The sequence below is a fragment of the Oncorhynchus mykiss genome, chromosome 19 (genome assembly GCF_057628025.1).
Source record: "Oncorhynchus mykiss isolate SJ-2025 chromosome 19, ASM5762802v1, whole genome shotgun sequence".
Lineage (NCBI taxonomy): Eukaryota > Metazoa > Chordata > Actinopteri > Salmoniformes > Salmonidae > Oncorhynchus > Oncorhynchus mykiss.
This window is the reverse complement of record NC_143040.1, coordinates 67,527,202-67,549,333: the sequence shown is the minus strand read 5'-3', so window position 1 is coordinate 67,549,333 and position 22,132 is coordinate 67,527,202. Positions and strand designations below refer to the sequence as shown.

The 22,132-nt window shown below is 42.0% G+C and overlaps 2 protein-coding genes across 2 annotated transcripts; one reads left to right on the top strand and one right to left on the bottom strand.

Annotated features, from left to right (window-relative positions):
• Positions 1-125: 125 nt before the first annotated feature.
• On the bottom strand, positions 126-9,201 carry degs2 (delta 4-desaturase, sphingolipid 2). Its single transcript, XM_021574823.3, has 3 exons — positions 9,016-9,201; positions 1,465-2,207; positions 126-624 (listed from the first exon to the last, which is right to left on the bottom strand). Exons 1-3 carry the CDS (start codon positions 9,095-9,097, stop codon positions 481-483), a joined length of 969 nt encoding a protein of 322 aa, XP_021430498.1. The 5' UTR covers positions 9,098-9,201; the 3' UTR covers positions 126-480.
• A 978-nt stretch (positions 9,202-10,179) lies between these two features.
• yy1a (YY1 transcription factor a) lies at positions 10,180-15,943 on the top strand. The gene is made up of 5 exons (XM_021574821.3): positions 10,180-11,000; positions 12,127-12,289; positions 13,943-14,003; positions 14,237-14,395; positions 14,587-15,943. Exons 1-5 carry the CDS (start codon positions 10,499-10,501, stop codon positions 14,767-14,769), a joined length of 1,068 nt encoding a protein of 355 aa, XP_021430496.1. The 5' UTR covers positions 10,180-10,498; the 3' UTR covers positions 14,770-15,943.
• Positions 15,944-22,132: the final 6,189 nt, after the last annotated feature.

Genomic DNA, 22,132 nt, shown 5'->3' with positions numbered 1-22,132 from the left:
GTAGGCTATACAAAACCTGATATAGAAGTTGTGCTTTTGTTCTTAAAATAGCTCTTGTAAAGAAATACCTGTTACATAGTTCTAGCATTACAGATTTATATTCACACACAGAAACCTCACACATGTAATAACATAACTTTTTATTCAATTACATTTCTGTTAGAAACATTGTTAGCAATATTATCTATTTATTTTCTTGATTAAAAACAACTTTTGTGTGGTGAGCATCAAACAGAGCTTCACTGAAATACAGCTCCTCTTACTACAAAGTAAGTTTTAACGTTTCATTCTCTGCACTGTTCTGCACACTCACAGTATGGTAAACCTAATGATTGACATTGTGTCTTTTGACTGCCCACGTGTGCTATTGTCAAGTAAATCACATGATAAAACAAGGTGAAAAGGAGCCTGTCTGAAACCAATGTTTCACTGTGACAATCAGTACCACTGAATATTGGGGAAAGTGTTTTGATGTGGCACCTACTCCTGCTTGACCAGCTTATATTCCCGCTTGATCCTGGTGTAGGGACCGATGCTGTCATCAAAGACAAAGTCCCACAACACCCGGGTCCAGGAAGTATGCTGTGGTAGGGAGTCGTAGTACTCTGCTGCCATCTTCTTCACCTGGCACAGATAACATATCAGAGGGGACTCTGTCAGCACGAGGAGCCAACATAAGTCATGTCAGACTGCAACATGTCAGTTTATTATTTGAGGTTGATAATGAATTGTAATTCCTAGGTAACAGCAAATATCAATAGGGCTTGTCATTTAGGAGTATAATCATCTTTCCCACAACTGACAAAAATGTATAGGAGGTGCACACATTTTCTGGAATTTTCTGAGGACAAAGAAAAACACCCACAACAGTTGACTTTAGAGTGCTTGTTTGTAGAGGATAGAAAGTGTAAAAAGATTATATTTGTCTCAGGCATTACACCAATAGTTAATGAGTTATAAATTCAGGCCAGTCTTTTAAGCAATACTTCCAGTTGAAACCAGTGGAGGCTGCTGAGGGGAGGACGACTCATAATAATGGTTGGAACGGAGAGAATGGAATGGCATCAAACTATGTGTTTGATACTATTCTACTAATTCCGTCGCCGGGCATTACCAGGAGCCCATCCTCTCCAATTAAGGTGCCACCAACCTCCTGCGGTTGACATGCCTCTCTCATCTACTATCTGATGACTCTCCCATTGGGGATATTGTTTAGAGCATTATCTTGAGACAGACATCTGAAACCAGTGATCATTTCCCTTAGCCACTGATCAAGTTTTTTTTTTTTTTTTTGGGGGGGGGGGGGGGGTTGGTTGACCTAAAATCATGGTACATTATTGAGATTTAATATCAGACCTAAAATCATGGTAGTCCATTGAGATTTCAGATTGGATTTACCTAAAATCATAGTTGACCTAAAAATGGTGGTCCGCTATCAACACTGTGTTTGAGATTTCAACTCACCTGAGGCAGCTTACTGCCAGGTATACTGGGGAAGTCATGGTGCTCCATGTGGTAACCCACATTGAAGGTGATCCGGTTCAGTGAGCCGTAGTAGGAGTATGTCTCGTGTCCCTTCAAGAACATGTAGTGCTCCGCTATGAAGTGTCCAGAGATGGGATGTAGGCCCATGCATAAAATGGACCCGGCTATGAGGTAAACAATTGGCTTCAGCCCCCATAGGTAGAATATCACAAAGTTCACTGCAAATTGAACAGCGGCATTCATCATCTCTAGTCTGGAGACTGGCTTGGGGTTTACCACTAGAGGGCGCAGTGCGTAGAACAATGGCTGGAGGAAGAGCCACAGGACCTTCCGCAGGGGTGTGCAAAAGAACCAGCCCTCCGCGTCCGTGGGGATGTCCACATCTAGGCCATCGCCACCCAGGTAGCGGTGGTGGTCGATGTGGTACTTCTTGAACGAGGCCGAGTAGGGCAGTCCAATGGGGAGGTTGGCCCATATGGCGAACCAGCGGTTGAGGCGCGCCAGCTTGTTGCCGAACGCAACGTTGTGGGAGATATCGTGAATGGCGAGGGTCAGCGAGTGGTTGATGCAGCCGCCGAAGCCGTATGACCAGAAGAACACCCACTTCCAGGGGAGGTCGTGGACCATGTAGCAAGCCAGAAGCTGGGTGAGGACCATCCCTGTCACCACCCACTTCAACTGGGGGTCAGGCCCCATCAGGGACTTGATCTCTGGGTATTTTGCTTAGGAGGACACAAAAAAAAAAAAAATAAGTCACAAGATTTTATTTTATCTTTATTTAACTAGGCAAGTCAGTAAAGAACAAATTCTTATTTTCAATGACAGCCTAGGAACAGTGGGGCAGAACGACACCTTGTCATCTCGGAGGTTTGAACTTTCAACCTTCCAGTTACTAGTCCAACGCTCTAACCACTAGGCTACCTTGCCGCCCCAAGGTGAGACTCATTCAAAGTAAGCACATTCTGACCCTGGTCAGTTTCGCTGCATTGTAACGGTTTCTACATAGTTTTTTTTTTCTCACAAGTTGATTCGAGGTTAGACATCAGATTGGTTCGTGCACTTATTTTCTCCTGTTCAGAATTGGACGAGCCCATTGGCTAATGCAAATGTGGTCTGCCGCATTGCTTTCACATCATTTGCTTAACATCAGCATGCAAACTGTTCTGAATCAAATTTTATTAGTCACATGTGCCGAATACAACACGTGTAGAACTTACAGTGAAATGCTTACTTATGAAACCCTAACCAACAATGCAGTTTAAAATAAATACGGATAAGAATAAGAAATAAAAGTAGCAAGTAATTAAAGAACAGCAGTAAAATAACAATAGCAAGACTATATACAGGGGGGCACAGAGTCAATGTGCGGGGGCACCAGTTTGTTGAGGTAATATGTACATGAAGGTAGAGTTATTAAAGTGACTATGCATATATGATAAAAACAGAGTAGCAGTGGTGTAAAAGAGTGTGGGGGGGGGGGGGGGGCAATGTAAATAGTCTGGGTAGCTATTTGACTAGATGTTCAGGGATCTTATGGCTTGGGGGTAGAAGCTGTTTAGAAGCCTCTTGGACCTAGACTTGGTGGTCCGGTACCGCTTGCCATGCGGTAGCAGAGAGGACAGTCTATGACTAGGTTGGCTGGAGTCTTTGACCACTTTTAGGGCCTTCCTCTGACACTGTCTGGTATAGAGGTCCTGGATGGCAGGAAGCTTGACCTCAGTGATGTTCTGGGCCGTACACACTACCCTCTGTAGTGCCTTGTGGTCAGAGGCCGAGCAGTTGCCATACCAGGTAGTGAGTGATGCAACCAGTCAGGATGCGAAGAGTAAGGAAACTCTGGAAAACAATATTGTATAGTGCCTTCAGAAAGTATTTAAACCCCCTGATTTTTTTTCCACAGTTGTGTAACAAAGTGGGATTCAAATTAATTGTCTTTTTTTTTCCAAAGATCTACACAAAATACTTAAAAGTCAAATTGGTAGAAAAAGTATATATTTTTATTAATTGAAAATGAAACACTATTATAGTTTGGTTAGATACAGTTGAAGTCTGAAGTTTACATAAACTGAGTTTAAATGCATTTGGCTAAGGTGTTTCACAATTCTTGACATGTAATCCTAGTAAAAATGATCTGTCTTAGGTCAGTTAGGATCACCACTTTATTTTAAGAATGTGAAATGTCAGAATAATAGTAGAGAGAATGATTTCTTTCAGATTTGATTTCATCACATTCCCAGTGGGTCAGAAGTTTAGATATGGTCAATTAGTATTTAGTAGCATTGCCTTTAAATTGTTTAACTTGGGTCAAACGTTTCAGGTAGTCTTCCACAACCTTCCCACAATAAGTTGGGTGAATTTTAGCCCATTCCTCCTGACAGAGCTGGTGTAACTGAGTCAGGTTTGTAGGCCTCCACGCTCGCACACACTTTTTCAGTTCTGCCCACAAATGTTCTATAGGACTGAGGTCAGGGCTTTGAGATGGCCACTCCAATACCTTGACTTTGTTGTCCTTAAGCCATTTTGCCACAACTTTGGAATTATGGTTGGGGTCATTGTCCATTTGGAAGACCCATTTGCAACCAAGCTTTAACTTCTTGACTGATGTCTTGAGATGTTGCTTCAATATATCTACATAATTTTCCCTTCTCATGTTGCCATCTATTTTGTGAAGTGCACCAGTCCCTCCTGCAGCAAAGCACCCCCACAACATGATGCTGCCACCCCCGTGCTTCACGGTTGGGATGGTGTTCTTCGGCTTGCAAGCCTCCCCCTTTTTCCTCCAAACATAATGATAGTCATAATGGCCAAATAGTTCTATTTTTGTTTCATCAGACCAGAGGACATTTCTCCAAAAACTACGATTTTTGTCCCCATGTGCAGTTGCAACGGCTGCGTGGTCCCATGGTGTTTATACTTGCATACTATTGTTTGTACAGATGAACGTGGTACCTTCAGGCATTTGGAAATTCATCAAATTTGGAAAAGGATGAACCAGACTTGTGGAGATCTACAAGTTTTTTGTCTGAGGTCTTGGCTGATTTCTTTTGATTTTCCATGATGTCAAGCAAAGAGGCACTGAGTTTGAAGGTAGGCCTTGAAATACATCCACAGGTACACCTCCAATTGACTCAAATGATGTCAATTAGCTTATCAGAAGCTTCTAAAGCCATGACATTTTCTGGAATTTTCCAAGCTGTTTAAAGGCACAGTCATCTTAGTGTATGTAAACTTCTGACCCACTGGAATTGTGATATAAGTGAAATAATCTGTCTGTAAACAATTGTTGGAAAAATTACTTGTGTCATGCACAAAGTAGATGTCCTAACCGACTTGCCAAAACGATAGTTCGTTAACAAGAAATGTGTGGAATGGTTGAAAAACACATTTTAATGACTCCAACCTAAGTGTATGTTAACTTCCGACTTCAACTGTAAGTATTCAACCCCCTTAGTCAATACATGATACAATCACATTTGGCAGTAACCACAGCTATGTCTGCTTTTTTATTTTTTTACCCATCTACCAATAGGTGCCCTTCTTTGCGAGGCATTGGAAAACCTCCCTGGTCTTTGTGGTTGAGTCAGTGCTTGAAATTCACTGCTCGACTGAGGGACATTACAGATAATTGTATGTGTGGGGTACAGAGATGGGGTAGTCATTCAAAAATTATTATAACATTTGTAAAAAATATCTAAAAACATGATTCCACTTTGACATTATTGTGTGTAGATCAGTGACACAAAATCTACATTTAATCCATTTTAAATTCAGGATGTGACCCAACAAAATGTGACAAAAGTCAAGGGGTGTGAATACTTTCTGAAGACACTGTACATGTCATAGTAAACCCATAGTCTCACCGACCTACAGTTCTCCCTTCCATTTGCCAACTTAAAATGTATATTATTTGTCCACTATTTCATGCCTGGGAAATCAAATCATTCACAACTTTTGAGTGAACAGGTTCTCAGAAGCCCTTTTGATGTGATGTGACAGCAACTTTTCAATTTCCTGCATTCATTGGTCCAATGACCCTTCAACTAACCACCTGTGATTTGTTTTAAATGCAAAATACACCCTTTACCACTGTCTAGCTGAGCTGTTCTCTAAAAGTGTATTACAGAATATGGGAATTCATAATGTTGGGGCAAAACTAATGTGTTTCCCTACTGCAATACAATTGTAAAAAAGTTTGCACCCCTTTCGCCCTCAGAACAGCCTCAATACGTTGGGGCATGGACTCAAGGTGTCAAAAGCATTCCACAGGGATGCTGGCCCATGTCAACTCCAATGCTTCCCACAGTTGTGTGAAGTTGGCTGGATGCCCTTTGGGTTGTGGACCAAACTGTTGAGCATGAAAAACCCAACAGCGTTGCAGTTCTTGCCAGACACAAACCAGTGCACCTGGCACCTACTACCATACCCTGTTCAAAGGCACAATTCTGCTGTTATCCATCCACCCTCTGAATGGCACACATACACAATCTATGTCTCAATTGTCTGAAGGCTTAAAAATCCTTCTTTAACCTGTCTCTTCCCCTTCATCTACACTGATTGAAGTGGATTTAACAGGGGACATCAGGGGATCATAGCTTTCACCTGGTCAGTCTGTCATGGAGAGAGCAGGTGTTCATAATGTTTTGTACACTCAGTGCATATACAGTATATGGGTAATATTGATAAACAAGCAACAAATAAAAATATGATTAAAATGAAAACCGAGATGGCTGCATTAAAATATAAACCGTAGGCTATATAGGCCTATTTTAATCATATATTAAAAATATTTCATGTTCAATCAATTGAGTTCTATTTTGCTACTTTTAGGCTATAATTTGTCATAATGTGTAGCCAAACATGATGTGCTAAATCGGTGATTTTAGGCATTTTGTTGGGTAAGCATTAGAATATGCCTTGTCAATATTTGCAGCCGTTGGTGGTAATATTTGTCTAGGAGCATATCTGTAGTCAGTATTGTGAAAGAATTCTAATGTTGAGGTAAGATTTAAATGAAGAAAGCTTATCCGAGAGCAAAGTTCCCTTTCTTTCGATCCTATCAGTATCACACGCTCCAACGAAGCGACCGTTTTCTCTGCGTAGTGTATTTGGAAACGCATGTTACATCGTCGACCATTGCAGGAAAGACGCATTGTTAAAAAAAAAAACACTCTTAAGCCTTAAATCACTATTGGGAAACCGGGCCCAGATTTGGAAGTAAACTTAATTGATCAAATTTAAAAACATGACTTCTCAAAATACTTGAAAGCATTAGACAAGCAACATTTCAATAAATAGAGAGAGGTTGATCAATAAACAAAATAATTTAATGAAACAGAAAAGTACGTCTATGTACGTAACAGTATTGTGTGAAGGAGCCAAAACACCCTGGCTAAGATACAATACCACCACCAGCCGGCTGGCCACCTCTCTCATTGTGAGCCTAATTTCCTCAGTCTACAGTCCTGCTGGACAGCACAGGGTATCATAAAAACAAAAGCTTTTAATAATTTAGGAACCAAGCAACAGATCACGATTTGGTATTTTCATTCACGCCAATGGAACGATAAAGGAGAACACGCCCCTTTAAATACACATATGAATCATTGAAAAAAAACATGTGTTTAAGTTAGATGACTTCAATGATGAGCTCGAGAACATGTGGATTGCTCAGATATTAGACCAATAAGACACTAGAATAAAAGTATGTATTGGGTATCGTTCCACCTCAAAAAGCACAAGAAAGAGAATTGACACCCAGCCATCTCAGATTGTACTGAAATCATTTATGTTGTTAGAAACAGATAATATTAGTATCCCCCCCTCTGACAAGGAGTATGGATAATGCATTCCCAGTGGGTATTGGGTGATGTTTTTCTCTCTGTTCAAAGAAGTGAGTCATTGAGGTTAAGTCCCATCCTGTATCCAGATTCCAACCAATAGACAGTTCTGTTCCTGCTATTAGGTGCAAAAAGTTTTAAGACAAAATTGCGGTTGGTTTCCTTACCTTGTAGTCTATCGACTTGGTATGATAACAACATATGCTTTGGTTCTTGGCCACTGTTTCAAATGCTAACTTTTAAAATGTATTTGAATTACTCATTGTTAGAAAATAAGTTTGATCCAAATCGGATATATTGAATGATATATTATATAAATCATATAAGTAAAAAATTGCTAATTTGGGTGGAATCAATTACCTTAATTTCTCAGATATCAAATTATATTTCAACTAAATAATGTTGCAGGAATGCTAATCCTATCTCTTTCTAAATAAAGAAACGATTTCAGAACAATCTGAGATGTGGGATGTCATGGCTTGCTCAAATGACATGGAATGACCCTCTTGAAAAGCCAGATTTGTGGTGCCACAGTGTGGGCATTACAGCTGTTGTATAATGATAGAGCATACCATCTGAATTCTGGATTGAAGGAATATAAATATAATGACTAATTATTCTATTTATGGCTCGTCTGAGGGTCTGACCATGTGACTTAATGGTTGGTGACTATCATGCTATCCTTTGCATCAGTCTTTGACATTGGGCCATTAGAGGGGAATGTGTCTTGTTACCTAGCAAAGTCTATGGGCTTAGTCAGCTGCACCTGTTTTTATCACCATGTTGCCCATTGTTCTACATGTCAAAAAGATAAAACGGAGGATCAGTTTACTCACAGGAGGTTAAGTTGCATCTTAATTGGGCAAAACGGCTTGTATTAATGGCTGGAGCAGAATAGTATCAAATACATCAAACATGATTTCCATGTGTTTGATGCCATTCCATTCACTCCGTTTTATATAACTTTATTTATTTAGGGTCTTAAGAAAGAGATCCACTGTTGATCACTGTCAGCTTCGATGTTTCAAGTATCATAATGACAATACTGGCATTCACTTGGTTTCATTGTGCTTGTATTCACAAACACCTCTACTGTGTAAGCTGTTTTTATTACACAAGATAATATTACAATATGAAAACATAAGAAACTAAAAGTAGGACAGGTGGTTTTGTTTTGCAAATCTAGTAGGCGGCTTTGTCTTGTGAAAAAAAATAGGAGTCCATATTCCCTTAAGTTTCAGCATTGGCAAATAGCCTACAGTACTAGGCTATCTCTGCAGTACATCATGGTGAATGAGTTGGGCTACTCCAATAAATCATACGCTGCTAGGGTGTTAAACTCCAGTTTCACTGCATGAGTGGTTGTGTAACCTTTATTTAACTAGGCAAGTCAGTTAAGATCAAATTATTATGTTCAATGACGGCATACACCGGCCAAACCCAGACGACGCTGGGCCAATTGTGCGCCGCCCTATGGGACTCCCAATCATGGCCGGTTGTTATACAGCCTGGAATCAAACCAGGATGTCTGTAGAAATGGTTGCGACATTTCTGACAGGGAAGACGTAAGCTATTCATTTGAAAACAGGTAAAACCGGATACGATTTTAAAAGAAGACAAGAACTTTGTATTAGCAGTACAACTTTACTTTAAACCGTAGTTATTTCGTTTACGTTTTAAGGCAACAGCTTACCTAATATTTCTTTTCTTCGTGAAGTATGAGGCTGATCATTGTAGACCCATTCAAAGTCTCCCCGTTCACCTGTCTTATCCATTTCGATGCTCTTGATGCCCGCGGGAGCGCAGTGGCAATGCGTGCCTCACCTACACACACTACTTTACAAACACACCCTCTCAACCGTAAAGGTGAAAGGTGTGCGACCAAAAAAGCTCCTCCCCAGCCGATAGTAATTATTGGGTGTTTCAAGTTGAAATAATTATAGATATAACAGAATATTGTTGCATAACTTACACTTTGTAAATTAATCTCAACAAGATGCATGAATTGATTATACACGTGGATTGTAATACATTTTCACGAATCCTTTATTGCACAAACACATAAACAACCCCAATATATCAAATCAAACTTTATTTGTCACATGCGCCGAATACATGTGTAGACCTCACCGTGAAATGCTTTCGAACAAGCCCTTAACCAACAGTACAGTTCAATAAAGAGTTAAGAAAATATTTACCAAATAAAGTTAAAAATTATATAAAGTAACACAATAAAATAGCAATAACGATATACAGTGGGTATCGGTATCGAGTCAATGTGGGGTGGGGGGGGGGGGGGGGTGTACAGGTAGGGGTGAAGTGACTATGCATAGATAATAAACAGCGAGGAGCAGCAGTGTACAAAAACAAATGGAGGGGGGCGGGGGTTGTCAATGTAAATAGTCCGGTGTCCGTTTGATTAATTGTTCAGCAGTCTTATGGCTTGGGGGTAGAAGCTGTTAAGGAGCCTTATCGATATTGTGACAATAAATTAAACTATATTCGATGTCAATTTGTTTGTGTATATGATGCATAGTGGATAAATGTTGAATGACTGACTGATCTACAAATAATAGTAGTTATTTATGATGCAAGGTGATTGTACATCTGTCAATCGGCATTCACCTGCGCTGATCATCTGCAATGTCGTACAAGCTGTAAATGGGCGTGCTCCTCTGCCCAGGAGTTGCTGATGCTTTTCAGATCTTACAACGCCTGGATAGGTATTTTAAATATCAGCTAACCACATATGTTATAGCAATCTGTCAATCGATGACGTCGCACGCAACAATTGGTTGACGATGCATGCAACGTCTGAGCAGTGGAACCCGATCTAATGCAATGTTCCCTTCATGTCAGAAACTCGGGACCCTTAAATTCAAATGAACCGAAGTCATTTGCGTAGTCATATTGATTGATTCTGTTGCCTCCCAATTTAGAAACTCGAGATCCGACCCTACTTCCTAAGTTAGCCAGTCATAAATTCCGAGTTTTCGACATGATAAGAACGCGGCATATGTCTGTAACCCATGAAGTCTCGCGAGACTATGTAGCCAAAGCGTAGTGGCGACGGGAGTAGAACAGAGTGGAGTTTGTTGTCGAAGAAGGAGGAAGGCAGTGTAGAGGGGGGGAACTGCTATAGAAAACATAACTGTGAGGAGTTTAGGGTTTTCAATATGGCATCAGGTGATACCCTGTACATCGAAACGGACGGCTCGGAGATGCCGTCAGAAATAGTGGAACTCCATGAAATCGAAGTGGAGACAATCGAGACAACAGTTGTTGGAGAGGACGACGATGAACAGCCTATGATCGCTTTACAGCCCCTCGACTCAGATGATCCACACTCAATGCATCACCACCATCAGGAGGTAATATTGGTGCAAACTCGAGAAGAGGTGGTTGGTGAAGATGATTCGGACATGCACGGGGACGATGATTACGAGGACCAAATTCTAATACCTGTCCCAGTCCCTGCCGCCGAAGAGGAATACATCGAACAGACTCTGGTGACTGTCGCTGGGAAGAGCTCGGGGCGGACGAAGAAGGGGGGAAGCGGGAAGAGAAATAAAAAGAACTACTTGGGTGCACCGGAGTCCAGTGGTAGAAAATGGGAACAGAAACAAGTCCAGATAAAGACTTTGGAAGGAGAGTTTTCGGTGACGATGTGGGCATCGGGTAAGTTTCGAGTTCTGTCGAAAGTGTGTTCTTGCAAGCTTGCCACCTGCATTGTTCTCACTGTGCATTCCCTGGTACAAGGCCTCGTACGGACGCTGGCCTCTGGCTAATTTCAGTAGAATTCTGCACTTTTTCACGTCCGAATTGCGTACGGTGTATTTGAAATGTATTTTTTTGTTTTTATGGGAAGCCATGTTTTATGTGTTGATGGGCGCCGCCATGTTCCCCTGGACCAGTATGGCGGACCGAAAAAATGGCGTTGATTTGTCCGGGGAAAGATGGCGGCGGGTGGGAACGAGTGCGCTGCTGCTGGCCCGGGAGTAGGCCGCTGTGGCGCAGTTCAGCACAGGGCCTCGGCTCGAAGCTCCTCGTCAAGAGCTGGGGGGGGGAAGGAGGGTAGCGACTAGCAAGATATGTCACACAAGACTGTGTGGGATGTGCTACTGCCAGTTAGCTTTCTAATCGTGGGGAAGAGTTACAAGAATGGCATCTCAATAGTTTGATATTTTAATCATACATTTTTTTTTAAAGCAAATTTTACATTGGTGCATTTTTGATACACCCTTAGATTGGCTTTCGTCAGACAGTAAACGTTAGCTAGCTTGCTAATTTGTTTAGCTATACCGACAGTCTGTAGCCGACTAAACTCAACAATTTACTATGGCGTTGAGTGGCGACTAGTCTTTAAATTTAGCGACTAGAATTGGTATTAAATGGTTACTACGTTTGTTGACCTGTTATTTAGCTAGTTTACTAAATTAGCCAACTCAACGATTAACGCTGGATTTCAGTAGCAACTAGAGTGGGTGGACTGGAGTACCAAGATCACATAAAAACATTTTTTTTCAATAAAGATCTACGGCTATTCCACACATTCTTTAAAACATAGGGCCCTTCAAATGGAACTAGTCTAAATGTACATTCACTTTATGTTCAGCTGTTCACCAACAGCATTAACACAATTAAGTGCCACAGCCTTCATATATTTTCCTGGTGGATGTGCAGCGTGGTTGAAATGGTGTCATATTCTTTGTTGATTGGTAATTCTAATGGCAAATTTGGGTCAGACATCACAAAACATATGCCTGTGCGTCTGTTTTAACTCTGCTCCTGTCCTCTGTCTCAGATGACAAGAAGGATGTTGACCATGACACTATGGTAGAGGAGCATGTCATTGGGGATAATTCTCCTCCCGATTACTCCGAGTACATGACAGGGAAGAAGCTCCCGCCCGGAGGCATTCCAGGGATCGACCTGTCAGACCCCAAACAGCTGGCAGAGTTCGCTAGGTGAGTTACAGAAATGTTCATTAGTCAGTCACTCCAGGATTCAGCCATCTCAAAAAATGTAGCAACGTCGACTATTCCCAGCATATAATGAAAAGGCTTGCACATTTGACCAACCGCTGCACTATTTTTTAGCATAAAACTGTCGGATAATCTCAATATTATTGCATAAAACTGTCCCATGTGTTTTTGTGTGATATTCCAAATCCCTGTATCGTAATAATACTTTTTATGGATGTTTGTCCGCTTGTTCTCATGTTGTCTTTTTGGTCTCATCTCCTTCGCTTTGTCTGTACTGTGTGCACCTTCCTATTTACACCAGAGATCTGTGTATGTCAAGGTGCTCATGTCTCCTCCTTAACAATGGGAGTCGTTGTCCCAAAGGCGAGAAGGCAAGCAACAAGCTTAGGTCCATAATAAGTCCATAGAAATTTTGGCAAGAGTGAAACCTCTGTCTTGGCCTCCTCTCTGTTTACACACACACCAAACCCCTCCCCCAACCTCTAAGCCCCTCCCCCTGCCACTCACAACAAAGATGAGAGATCACATCTTCCTCTCCGACAAGAGGTTTCAACTCGCTGTTTGCATTTGAGGTTTGGTCCAACAAAATCAGACGTATATGGACATTGAAACACATTGAGACATTATTTTACTGTAATAGAGAAGTTACCTTTTCTACCTATATCCTTTTCATGAATTGTCTGCTCTGTGCACATTTTGAGCTGTTATTTCTAAAACGGCAGTATCAATTAACATTGATTCTGGAAAATGTGTGCTCAGTTTGTCGTGCGTGGCATTGGGGTTACCGCTAGCAGCATTTTAGCCACATAAATGTGCAGTAAGCAGAAAACACAATTTTATATAAGGAATTGGCAACTCATTCTCATTCAGAGAATTGATCTTAACAAAGTGGACAGGCTAACATGCTGTTCAAACAGTTGGAGATGGATAGAAGGGTGTGTTCATAACAATTCAACTGTTCTGCCTTGTTAGCAAATAGATCCAAGTTGGCTAAATTTGAAATATAAAACATTAGCTGGCTAATCACTAGCACATGGGCTTGTGGTTAAATTTGTAACAAAAATGTGGTTTTCATAGACAGAAAGCAGGATCAGTAATTATTGCAAAAATAATTATTTTGGTAATATAATTAAATGATTAGTGGGTCTTATGGTTGTGGAGGGCATATATTTAAATGTTTTCTTTCTGTTGCGTCCCGATGTACTATTAGAACTGTTTGCCGTTGAACTCTGCAGGTATGGAAAGAATGCGTTCCCAAATGCGCTTTAATACAGCTTGAAAGTCCCCCAAAAACATTCCTTACTCCAGGACACTTCACTTCAAACTAGGACAATAAAGTAAAAGGAGTACTCCGTCTGCATTGATATGAGACATACAGACGCACGTTTTCACTATATACAATTGTATGTGGACCCCCCTTCAAATTAGTGGATTTCAGCCAACCGTTTGTATATGGAGGTTGCATGCCTGCGTGCTCGATTTTATACATAGTGTATAATTTATGCCATTTAGCAGACACTTTTATCCAAAGCGACTTAGTCATGCATACATTTTACGTAAGGGTGGTCCTGGTGTTACAAGTGCCATACTCATCCAACTGATCTACAGTGGACCACGATCTGTCATCTCTTGCAGGATGAAGCCACGGAAAATCAAGGAGGACGACTCTCCCAGGACGATAGCTTGCCCTCACAAAGTATGTGTGCTCTACTAGTCTAACTGGTATTAGAGAGAGAATGGCAAGACAGCCACTAGAACACAATGGTATGACTAGCACAGGTGTTTGGGTGAATAATGGTAGTCAACTAACCGCTATGCTCTGTGGATGGCTATAGCTTATTATATTTTTAGATGCTCTGATGTGGACCAATTTGGTTTTGTTATTTCTGAAGTTACCCCGTGATTAATTGCTACCTTTTGCCCCTGCAGGGATGCAGTAAAATGTTCAGGGATAACTCTGCAATGAGGAAGCACCTGCACACCCACGGACCACGTGTTCACGTCTGCGCTGAATGTGGAAAGGCCTTTGTCGAAAGCTCCAAACTGAAGAGGCATCAACTTGTTCATACCGGCGAGAAGCCTTTCCAAGTATGTTTCCCCCAGCTCCTTCAAAATGGCTTCTTAATGAGAGATCGACTTCTACAATTTCACTGTATACATTTAGTTTGAATCACAACACTTCCAGCTTAACGGCCTACGTGGCACGTATATGACCATAGGGGCCCAGATTGTCAGTCAGCAATGCAGCCTTGTAATAAAGTCTACTCTCTCTCTTCCAGTGCACATTTGAGGGCTGCGGAAAGCGGTTCTCCCTGGACTTTAACTTACGCACACACGTGCGGATTCACACTGGAGACCGACCCTACGTCTGTCCGTTTGACGGCTGCAACAAGAAGTTTGCCCAATCCACCAACCTCAAGTCTCACATCCTCACACACGCGAAAGCTAAAAACAATCAGTGACTGTGAACCAACCAACTACCCCCCCCCCTCCCCCCATATCTTCACCACGGCAGAATCGTCACATCCCCTAAGAGATATGAAATCCCCTTTGTATTGTTTCTAGGGAAATGTTTTGAGAGAATGACCTTACTGACTTTTTGATATGTACAGAGATGAAAACGACGAACTCTAAAGACGCTTTACCCCCCCCCCCCCCCCCCCCCCCCCCACTTTCATCTTGGCACGATCCCCAAGGAAAAGCATCAAGTTTCTCCTTGTGAAGATGTTGATTTTTTTTTGGACCTGCACTTGAAAAGAAAAGTTATTTATACTGCAGCACCCAAAGACAAAGAATTGACATTTAAAGTTATTCTCCATCAGCATAGCGAAGTAAATGCTTTTTAATTTTGTACCTTTTTCTAAGTGTGCATGTTGTACACTTTTTTTTTTCTCTCTCTGGCTGAGCTGTTTTATGTGTTTTCCCTGAGAAATCTGTGGTAACCCTTCTTGGAGAATTTGCTGTTTATTATACCTCTCTGCTTTTCCCCTTGTAAAATGTTTCTTTGGGGGGGGGGTATTCTTTAGATTAATTTTGTATAATTGAAACGTACAGCTATATTGGAATTGTGTAGATAATAGCAATGTGATTTAAGTAGTGTTAACTGATTCAAACCATTTTCAACTCCCCACCCCTCCCTGCACGGCCAGAGAGCAACACATCGTGTCATGTCCATCAAGTCCTTTTGTTTAGTTGAACACACAATACAACCACAAGTGGTGCTCAGTTGCATCATTAGAATGTATTGTACAGGCTGCATTACCTTTTTGCTAAAATGTACCTCCCCCAATAAGTTGCCAATACAAAACCTGCCCATTAGCAAGCACTTAGAATTTTGTTTCAGAATTCCTATTTTATGTAGTGTTAACGGTTGTAAAGGATTAAAGTCATTTTGAATGTGACATTTACCATTGGTAGGGACTGTTCAAAATTGGTACCAACATTTTTTAATAAAATGGTTGATAGGAACTTGTAACATGTTTTAAAATATATGACCGGTATTTACAGGTAAATGGTCCGTGTGGATTTTTGCTCGTTATTCCGATGTCCATCCCTTTGTGCTTGGTCATGTCATTCAAGTAGTTTAATGGAAATTCTGTACAGCAGATATGGAAAATAAATAAAATATCCCCACCAGTATATATTAATTTCCTAAAGACAATCAAGTTAACAAGTATTGACAGGAAGACTGGGCCCTATATTTCAAAATAAAAATCCAACTCTATTCAATGTTTACAATCAATGCAGAGTTTTTTTTCAGTCTATTACAATGGATAATTTCCCTAAAATCTATTCAAGTAAAACAAGTGCAACAACGCTGGTTGGTAGAGATTTGCCGAATCAATTTACTCAATGAGCACATCAAGATGAGTTGGTAAGTATTTGGCCTTTGTGCAACCACAGCAGAACACTGGAACACGATTACACCATGGGAACTGTTTCTTCTCTCATGCAAAACTCTTTGTCCAAGATTCAGATAAGAAATGTAGAGGACAGGCCTAACTATACCAGCCTTTGAGCAGAAATATTTATCAGAACATGCATGCAAAAATGAGATAAATGTTAATCCCTGTTTGACCAACATAACTTGCCAGTGATTACCCCCTCCCCCCCAGAGTACCTTGCCAGTGATTACCCCCCCCAGAGTACCTTGCCAGTGATTACCCCCCCCCCCCCCAGAGTACCTTGCCAGTGATTACCCCCCCCAGAGTATCTTGCCAGTGATTACCCCACCCAAGTACCTTGTCATTGATTACCCCACCAGAGTACCTTGTCATTGATTACCCCACCCAAGTACCTTGTCATTGATTACCCCACCAGAGTATCTTGCCATTGATTACCCCACCCAAGTACCTTGTCATTGATTACCCCACCAGAGTACATTGCCATTGATTACCTCACCAGAGTACCTTGTCATTGATTACCCCACCCAAGTACCTTGTCATTGATTACCCCACCAGAGTACCTTGTCATTGATTACCCCACCCAAGTACCTTGTCATTGATTACCCCACCAGAGTACATTGCCATTGATTACCTCACCAGAGTACCTTGTCATTGATTACCCCACCAGAGTACCTTGTCATTGATTACCCCACCCAAGTACCTTGTCATTGATTACCCCACCAGAGTACATTGTCATTGATTACCTGACCAGAGTACCTTGCCATTGATTACCTGACCAGAGTACCTTGCCATTGATTACCCCACCAGAGTACCTTGCCATTGATTAACCCCCCCAGAGTACCTTGCCATTGATTACCTGACCAGAGTACCTTGCCATTGATTAACCCCCCCCCCCAGAGTACCTTGCCAGTGATTACCCCACCAGAGCTAGTTACGATCATATGGATGAATGATTAACTTGTAACTGGAAATTAACGTACATTTTAAATAATTGACCAAACAACCTGAGACGAAGGATTGCATGGTTTGAAATTACATCTTTAAAAAAATTAAAATAATCTGTCCCTTGTAATTTACAATGGGAGAAAGGGGACTTCGCTTGCACCATATCAGCAGGCAGCTGCAAATGTGTGTTCAGAACAATGCAGATAGAAGTGTAGCGAATATTGTCTGACACTATATTTCTATCTGAACAATGCTCTGTTTGTCGAAACAGAGCCCTAGGTGTTATTTTCTCCACTAACAGTGCAGCCAGCAGACCAGGGAAGTTAGGCGTTCCCAATCTGGTGACAGGGTGCCGCGCAGAAACCTTCCCCTGGACCTGCTCACTCCGAGTATGGGTAACTGTTTCCTTGGCATGTCTGAAAGTTGGCGTATCAACAGCGATGGTGTAACACCAGTGCTCCATTACTGGTTAGATAGGCCATAGCCAGGTGCACCGCGGGTCAGCTTAATGTTTACATAGCAGGTTAAGAGAACCAATGTAGCAGGTTAGAGAACGAGGTTAAGGTTAGGAAAAGGGTTAGACTTAGCTAAAATGGTACAGTTGTCAACAATCGACTTGTCGTGCAGCCCAATCAGCAACGCAATACAGTCTTAAGTGGCAACAAATCTGCCCAATTAGCAGATTTGCTTTCCATACACCCACTTCTGTTACCTGGTAAAATAAGGGTTAAATAAATAAAAAATAAAAAGACACCCATGACTTGCTTGTCCAGATAGCTCAGGTGACAACCATCAAATCAAATTTTATTTGTCTCAATATTCATAAACAACAGCTGTAGACTAACAGGCCCTTCCCACCAACACAAGGAATAAATACACAATGATTAATGATAACTTGGGCTACTAGTACTGAGTTGATGTGCAGGGGTACGAGGTAAATGAGGTAGTTATGTACATATGGGCAGGGATAAAGTTACTAGTCAAAAGGATAGATAAAACAGTAACAGCAGCATATGTGATGAGTCAATAGAGTTAGTGCAAAAGGTTTCAATGCAGATAGTTGAATAGTTAACCAGGCATCAGTACCGCTTGCCGTGCGGTAGCAGAGAGAAAGGGTGGCTGGAGTTGTATTGGGCTGTACGCAGAACCCTCTGTAGCGCCTTGCGGTCGGATGCCAAGCAGTTGCCATACCAAGTGGTGATGTAGCCAGTCAAGATGCTCTCAATGGTGCAGCTGTATGACTTTTTGACAAACTGATGGTGCATGTCAAATCTTTTCAGCCTCCTGGGGGGGGAAAATGCCTTGTCAAGTGCTACAGGGCGATAGTAATTTAGACAGGTTACCTTGGCGTTCCTGTGCACAGGGACTATGGTCATCCAGAACAACTGGTGCTCTCTTGCATGGTTCAGTGTCGCTAGCCTCGATGCGAACATAGAAGGTATTTAGCTCGTCCGGTAGGCTCGCGCTACTGGACAGTTCGCTGTTGGGTTTACCTTGGATGAATCTCGGAACATATTCCAGTCTGTGCTAGCAAAACAGTCCAGTAGCTTAGCATCCACTTCATCAGACCACTTCTGTATTAAGCGCGTCCCTGGTACTTCCTGTGAGTTTTTGCTTGTAAGCAGGAATCAGGAGGATAGAGTTTTAGTATTTTTATCCCGAATGTCGTGATATCCAATTGGTAGTTATAGTCTTGAACCATGTCGGCAAAAGCCGTACGGACTCGGGAGAGGCGAAAGTCAAGAGCAGTCAACACTAGGAGCACCACCTATGGGTGAGCATATGTTGTTTGCTCATGGCTCTATACAGCTCGTTGGGCGGTCTTAGTGCCAGCATTGGTTTGTGGTGTTAAATAGACAGCTACGAAAAATATAGATCTAGACTCTCTTAGTAAATAGTATGGTCTACCACCCCTTATCATGCGGTATTCTAACAGGCTAGAAGAACCTTGAGAGTTCCTTAACATTAGAGATCACGCATCAGCTGTTGTTAACAAAGAGACACACCACCTCCCCTGAGCTTCCTGACTCCACCGCTCTGTCCTGCCGCCGATGTATAGAAAAAAACAGCTAGATTTATATTTACCATCCTTGTTCAGCCATGACTCGGAGAAAGAAACATAGGATGTTACAGTTTTTAAGATTAGTTAATCAACTAATAGTCTCGAATGGAGCTCATCCAGTTTATTCTCACAGACGTAGTCTCGTCCAGAATCCCGCACGCCGGCCTCTATAGTGCTGTCTATAGCACCGTCTCCTCCTCCTTACTCACCTTGATGCAGGGACGCTTGGTCAGAAAGAGTTCTCCTTTAGTCAGGTGTCTGCAGCCCGTTCCACTATCACATGAGGTGATACAGTTCAAGTATGAAAACAGACTTCATGGAATTTCTCATTTTACCCAAGATGACTAGTATGGATTGCAAAAAAAACAGTTGTCCACAATTTGAGTAAGTCATTTAAATCAATGTTTCATAGGCCTGCCTAACTCAAAAAACAAATATTTTATCTTTATTTAACTAGGCAAGTCAGTTAAGAACAAATTCTTATATGATACTACACACACGTTACCAGAGTAACAATGACATCACCACAGACACCTCACCTCTTACAACATCCACACCTGCTTGGGTTTACACTATTCAAGTAGTCTAGATAGGGTTACAAAAGGGAGGGTATATTACTGGTCACATTTGCCCCACTGTATTTTCTTTCAACTGGCAGGTGTGTTCCCAAGATGGAACTTTGCTCCAGACAGTCTCCTCTTTGTAAACACTTCATTGAGGTCCTGCCCATTGAGTGGAAAGCATTATCACATCCATAACATTGTTTGTCACAACCTTAACTGCTTGTTAAACTATTACCGTACTAGCTACCTACAGCTACCTACCTATAACCATACTAGCCACCTACCTATTACTGTACTAGCAACCTACCTATAACCGTACTAGCTACCTACAGCTACCTACCTATAACCATACTAGCTACCTACCTATTACTGTATCAATCAATCAATCAAATTTATTTTATATAGCCCTTCGTACATCAGCTGATATCTCAAAGTGCTGTACAGAAACCCAGCCTAAAACCCCAAACAGCAAGCAATGCAGGTGAAGAAGCACGGTGGCTAGGAAAAACTCCCTAGAAAGGCCAAAACCTAGGAAGAAACCTAGAGAGGAACCAGGCTATGTGGGGTGGCCAGTCCTCTTCTGGCTGTGCCGGGTGGAGATTATAACAAAACATGGTCAAGATGTTCAAATGTTCATAAATGACCAGCATGGTCGAATAATAATAAGGCAGAATAGTTGAAACTGGAGCAGCAGCACAGTCAGGTGGACTGGGGACAGCAAAGAGTCATCATGTCAGGTATTCCTGGGGCATGGTCCTAGGGCTCAGGTCCTCCGAGAGAGAGAAAGAAAGAGAGAATTAGAGAGAGCATATGTGGGATGGCCAGTCCTCTTCTGGCTGTGCCGGGTGGAGATTATAACAGAACATGGCCAAGATGTTCAAATGTTCATAAATGATCAGCATGGTTGAATAATAATAAGGCAGAACAGTTGAAACTGGAGCAGCAGCACAGCCAGGTGGACTGGGGACAGCAAGGAGTCATCATGTCAGGTAGTCCTGGGGCATGGTCCTAGGGCTCAGGTCCTCCGAGAGAGAGAAAGAGAGAAGGAGAGAATTAGAGAACGCACACTTAGATTCACACAGGACACCGAATAGGACAGGAGAAGTACTCCAGATATAACAAACTGACCCTAGCCCCCCGACACATAAACTACTGCAGCATAAATACTGGAGGCTGAGACAGGAGGGGTCAGGAGACACTGTGGCCCACTCCGAGGACACCCCCGGACAGGGCCTAGCTACCTGTACTAGCTACCTACAGCTATCTACCTATAACTGTACTAGCTACCTACAGCTATCTACCTATAACTGTACTAGCTACCTACCCATTACCGTACTAGCTACCTACAGCTACCTACCAATTACTGTACTGGCTACCTACCTATAACGATACTAGCTACTGACCCATAACTATACTAGCTACCTACAGCTACCTCTTATTACCGTACTAGCTACCTACAGATTACTGTACTAGCTACCTACCGATTACTGTACTAGCTACCTACCTATAACCATACTAGCTACCTACCTATAACCATACTAGCTACCTACCTATAAGCGTACTAGCTACCTACCTATAACTGTACTAGCTACCTACCTATAACCGTACTAGCTACCTACCTACCTATAACCGTACTAGCTACCTACCTATAACCGTACTAGCTACCTACCTATAACTGTACTAGCTACCTACCTATAACCGTACTAGCTACCTACCTATAACCGTACTAGCTACCTACCTATAACTGTACTAGCTTCCTACAGCTACCCACCTTTAACCGTACTAGCTACCTACCTATAACCGTACTAGCTACCTACCTACCTTTAACCGTACTAGCTACCTACAGCTTCACTCACAAGACTATAGCTATCATCAGATGTCAGTTGTATTTCTTTCACAACCTCAGACATGGTGATGATGAACTAGGTGTTCATTGAAGCCAAGATGCTGGAGAACATCCTTGCGCACTGGGTATGCAGACGATCACCTCCCTAGGGGAGTGGCCATTTCTCACGAAGCGGTGAAACTCGCTGCCTGGAAGCAGGGGCCTGTGCCACTCTTGAAACAGGAGACGAAGAAAGCCTCACTCTCGGTGGCAGCTGTATGGAGTTCAGGGTCTGTGTTCATAAAGAATCGAAGAGAAGGAATGCTGATCTAGGATTAGTTTTGCTTGGGCCCAGACATGGGTGGTTAAATATAGCCCATCGGTGAATAGCGTTGTGGAACATTCAGATGTAAATATATTATGTAGAACAAACATGTCTATTCATGACATTTCAATCAATTGGGCTGGGTTTATTTTTTATTTTACCTTGATTTAACTAGGCAAGTCAGTTAAGAACAAATTCTT

What these genes read in the sequence shown, in the direction of transcription:
- degs2 (XM_021574823.3), bottom strand. Translation starts at nt 9,097, where the DNA reads ATGGATAAGACAGGTGAACGGGGAGACTTTGAATGGGTCTACAATGAT. An exon ending in ACGAAGAAAAGAAATATTAG is followed by an intron (nt 2,208 to 9,015) that starts GTAAGCTGTTGC and finishes TGTCCTCCTAAG; the next exon opens with CAAAATACCCAGAGATCAAG. An exon ending in CTGGCAGTAAGCTGCCTCAG is followed by an intron (nt 625 to 1,464) that starts GTGAGTTGAAAT and finishes TATCTGTGCCAG; the next exon opens with GTGAAGAAGATGGCAGCAGA.
- yy1a (XM_021574821.3), top strand. Translation starts at nt 10,499, where the DNA reads ATGGCATCAGGTGATACCCTGTACATCGAAACGGACGGCTCGGAGATG. An exon ending in CGATAGCTTGCCCTCACAAA is followed by an intron (nt 14,004 to 14,236) that starts GTATGTGTGCTC and finishes TTGCCCCTGCAG; the next exon opens with GGATGCAGTAAAATGTTCAG. An exon ending in CCGGCGAGAAGCCTTTCCAA is followed by an intron (nt 14,396 to 14,586) that starts GTATGTTTCCCC and finishes TCTCTCTTCCAG; the next exon opens with TGCACATTTGAGGGCTGCGG.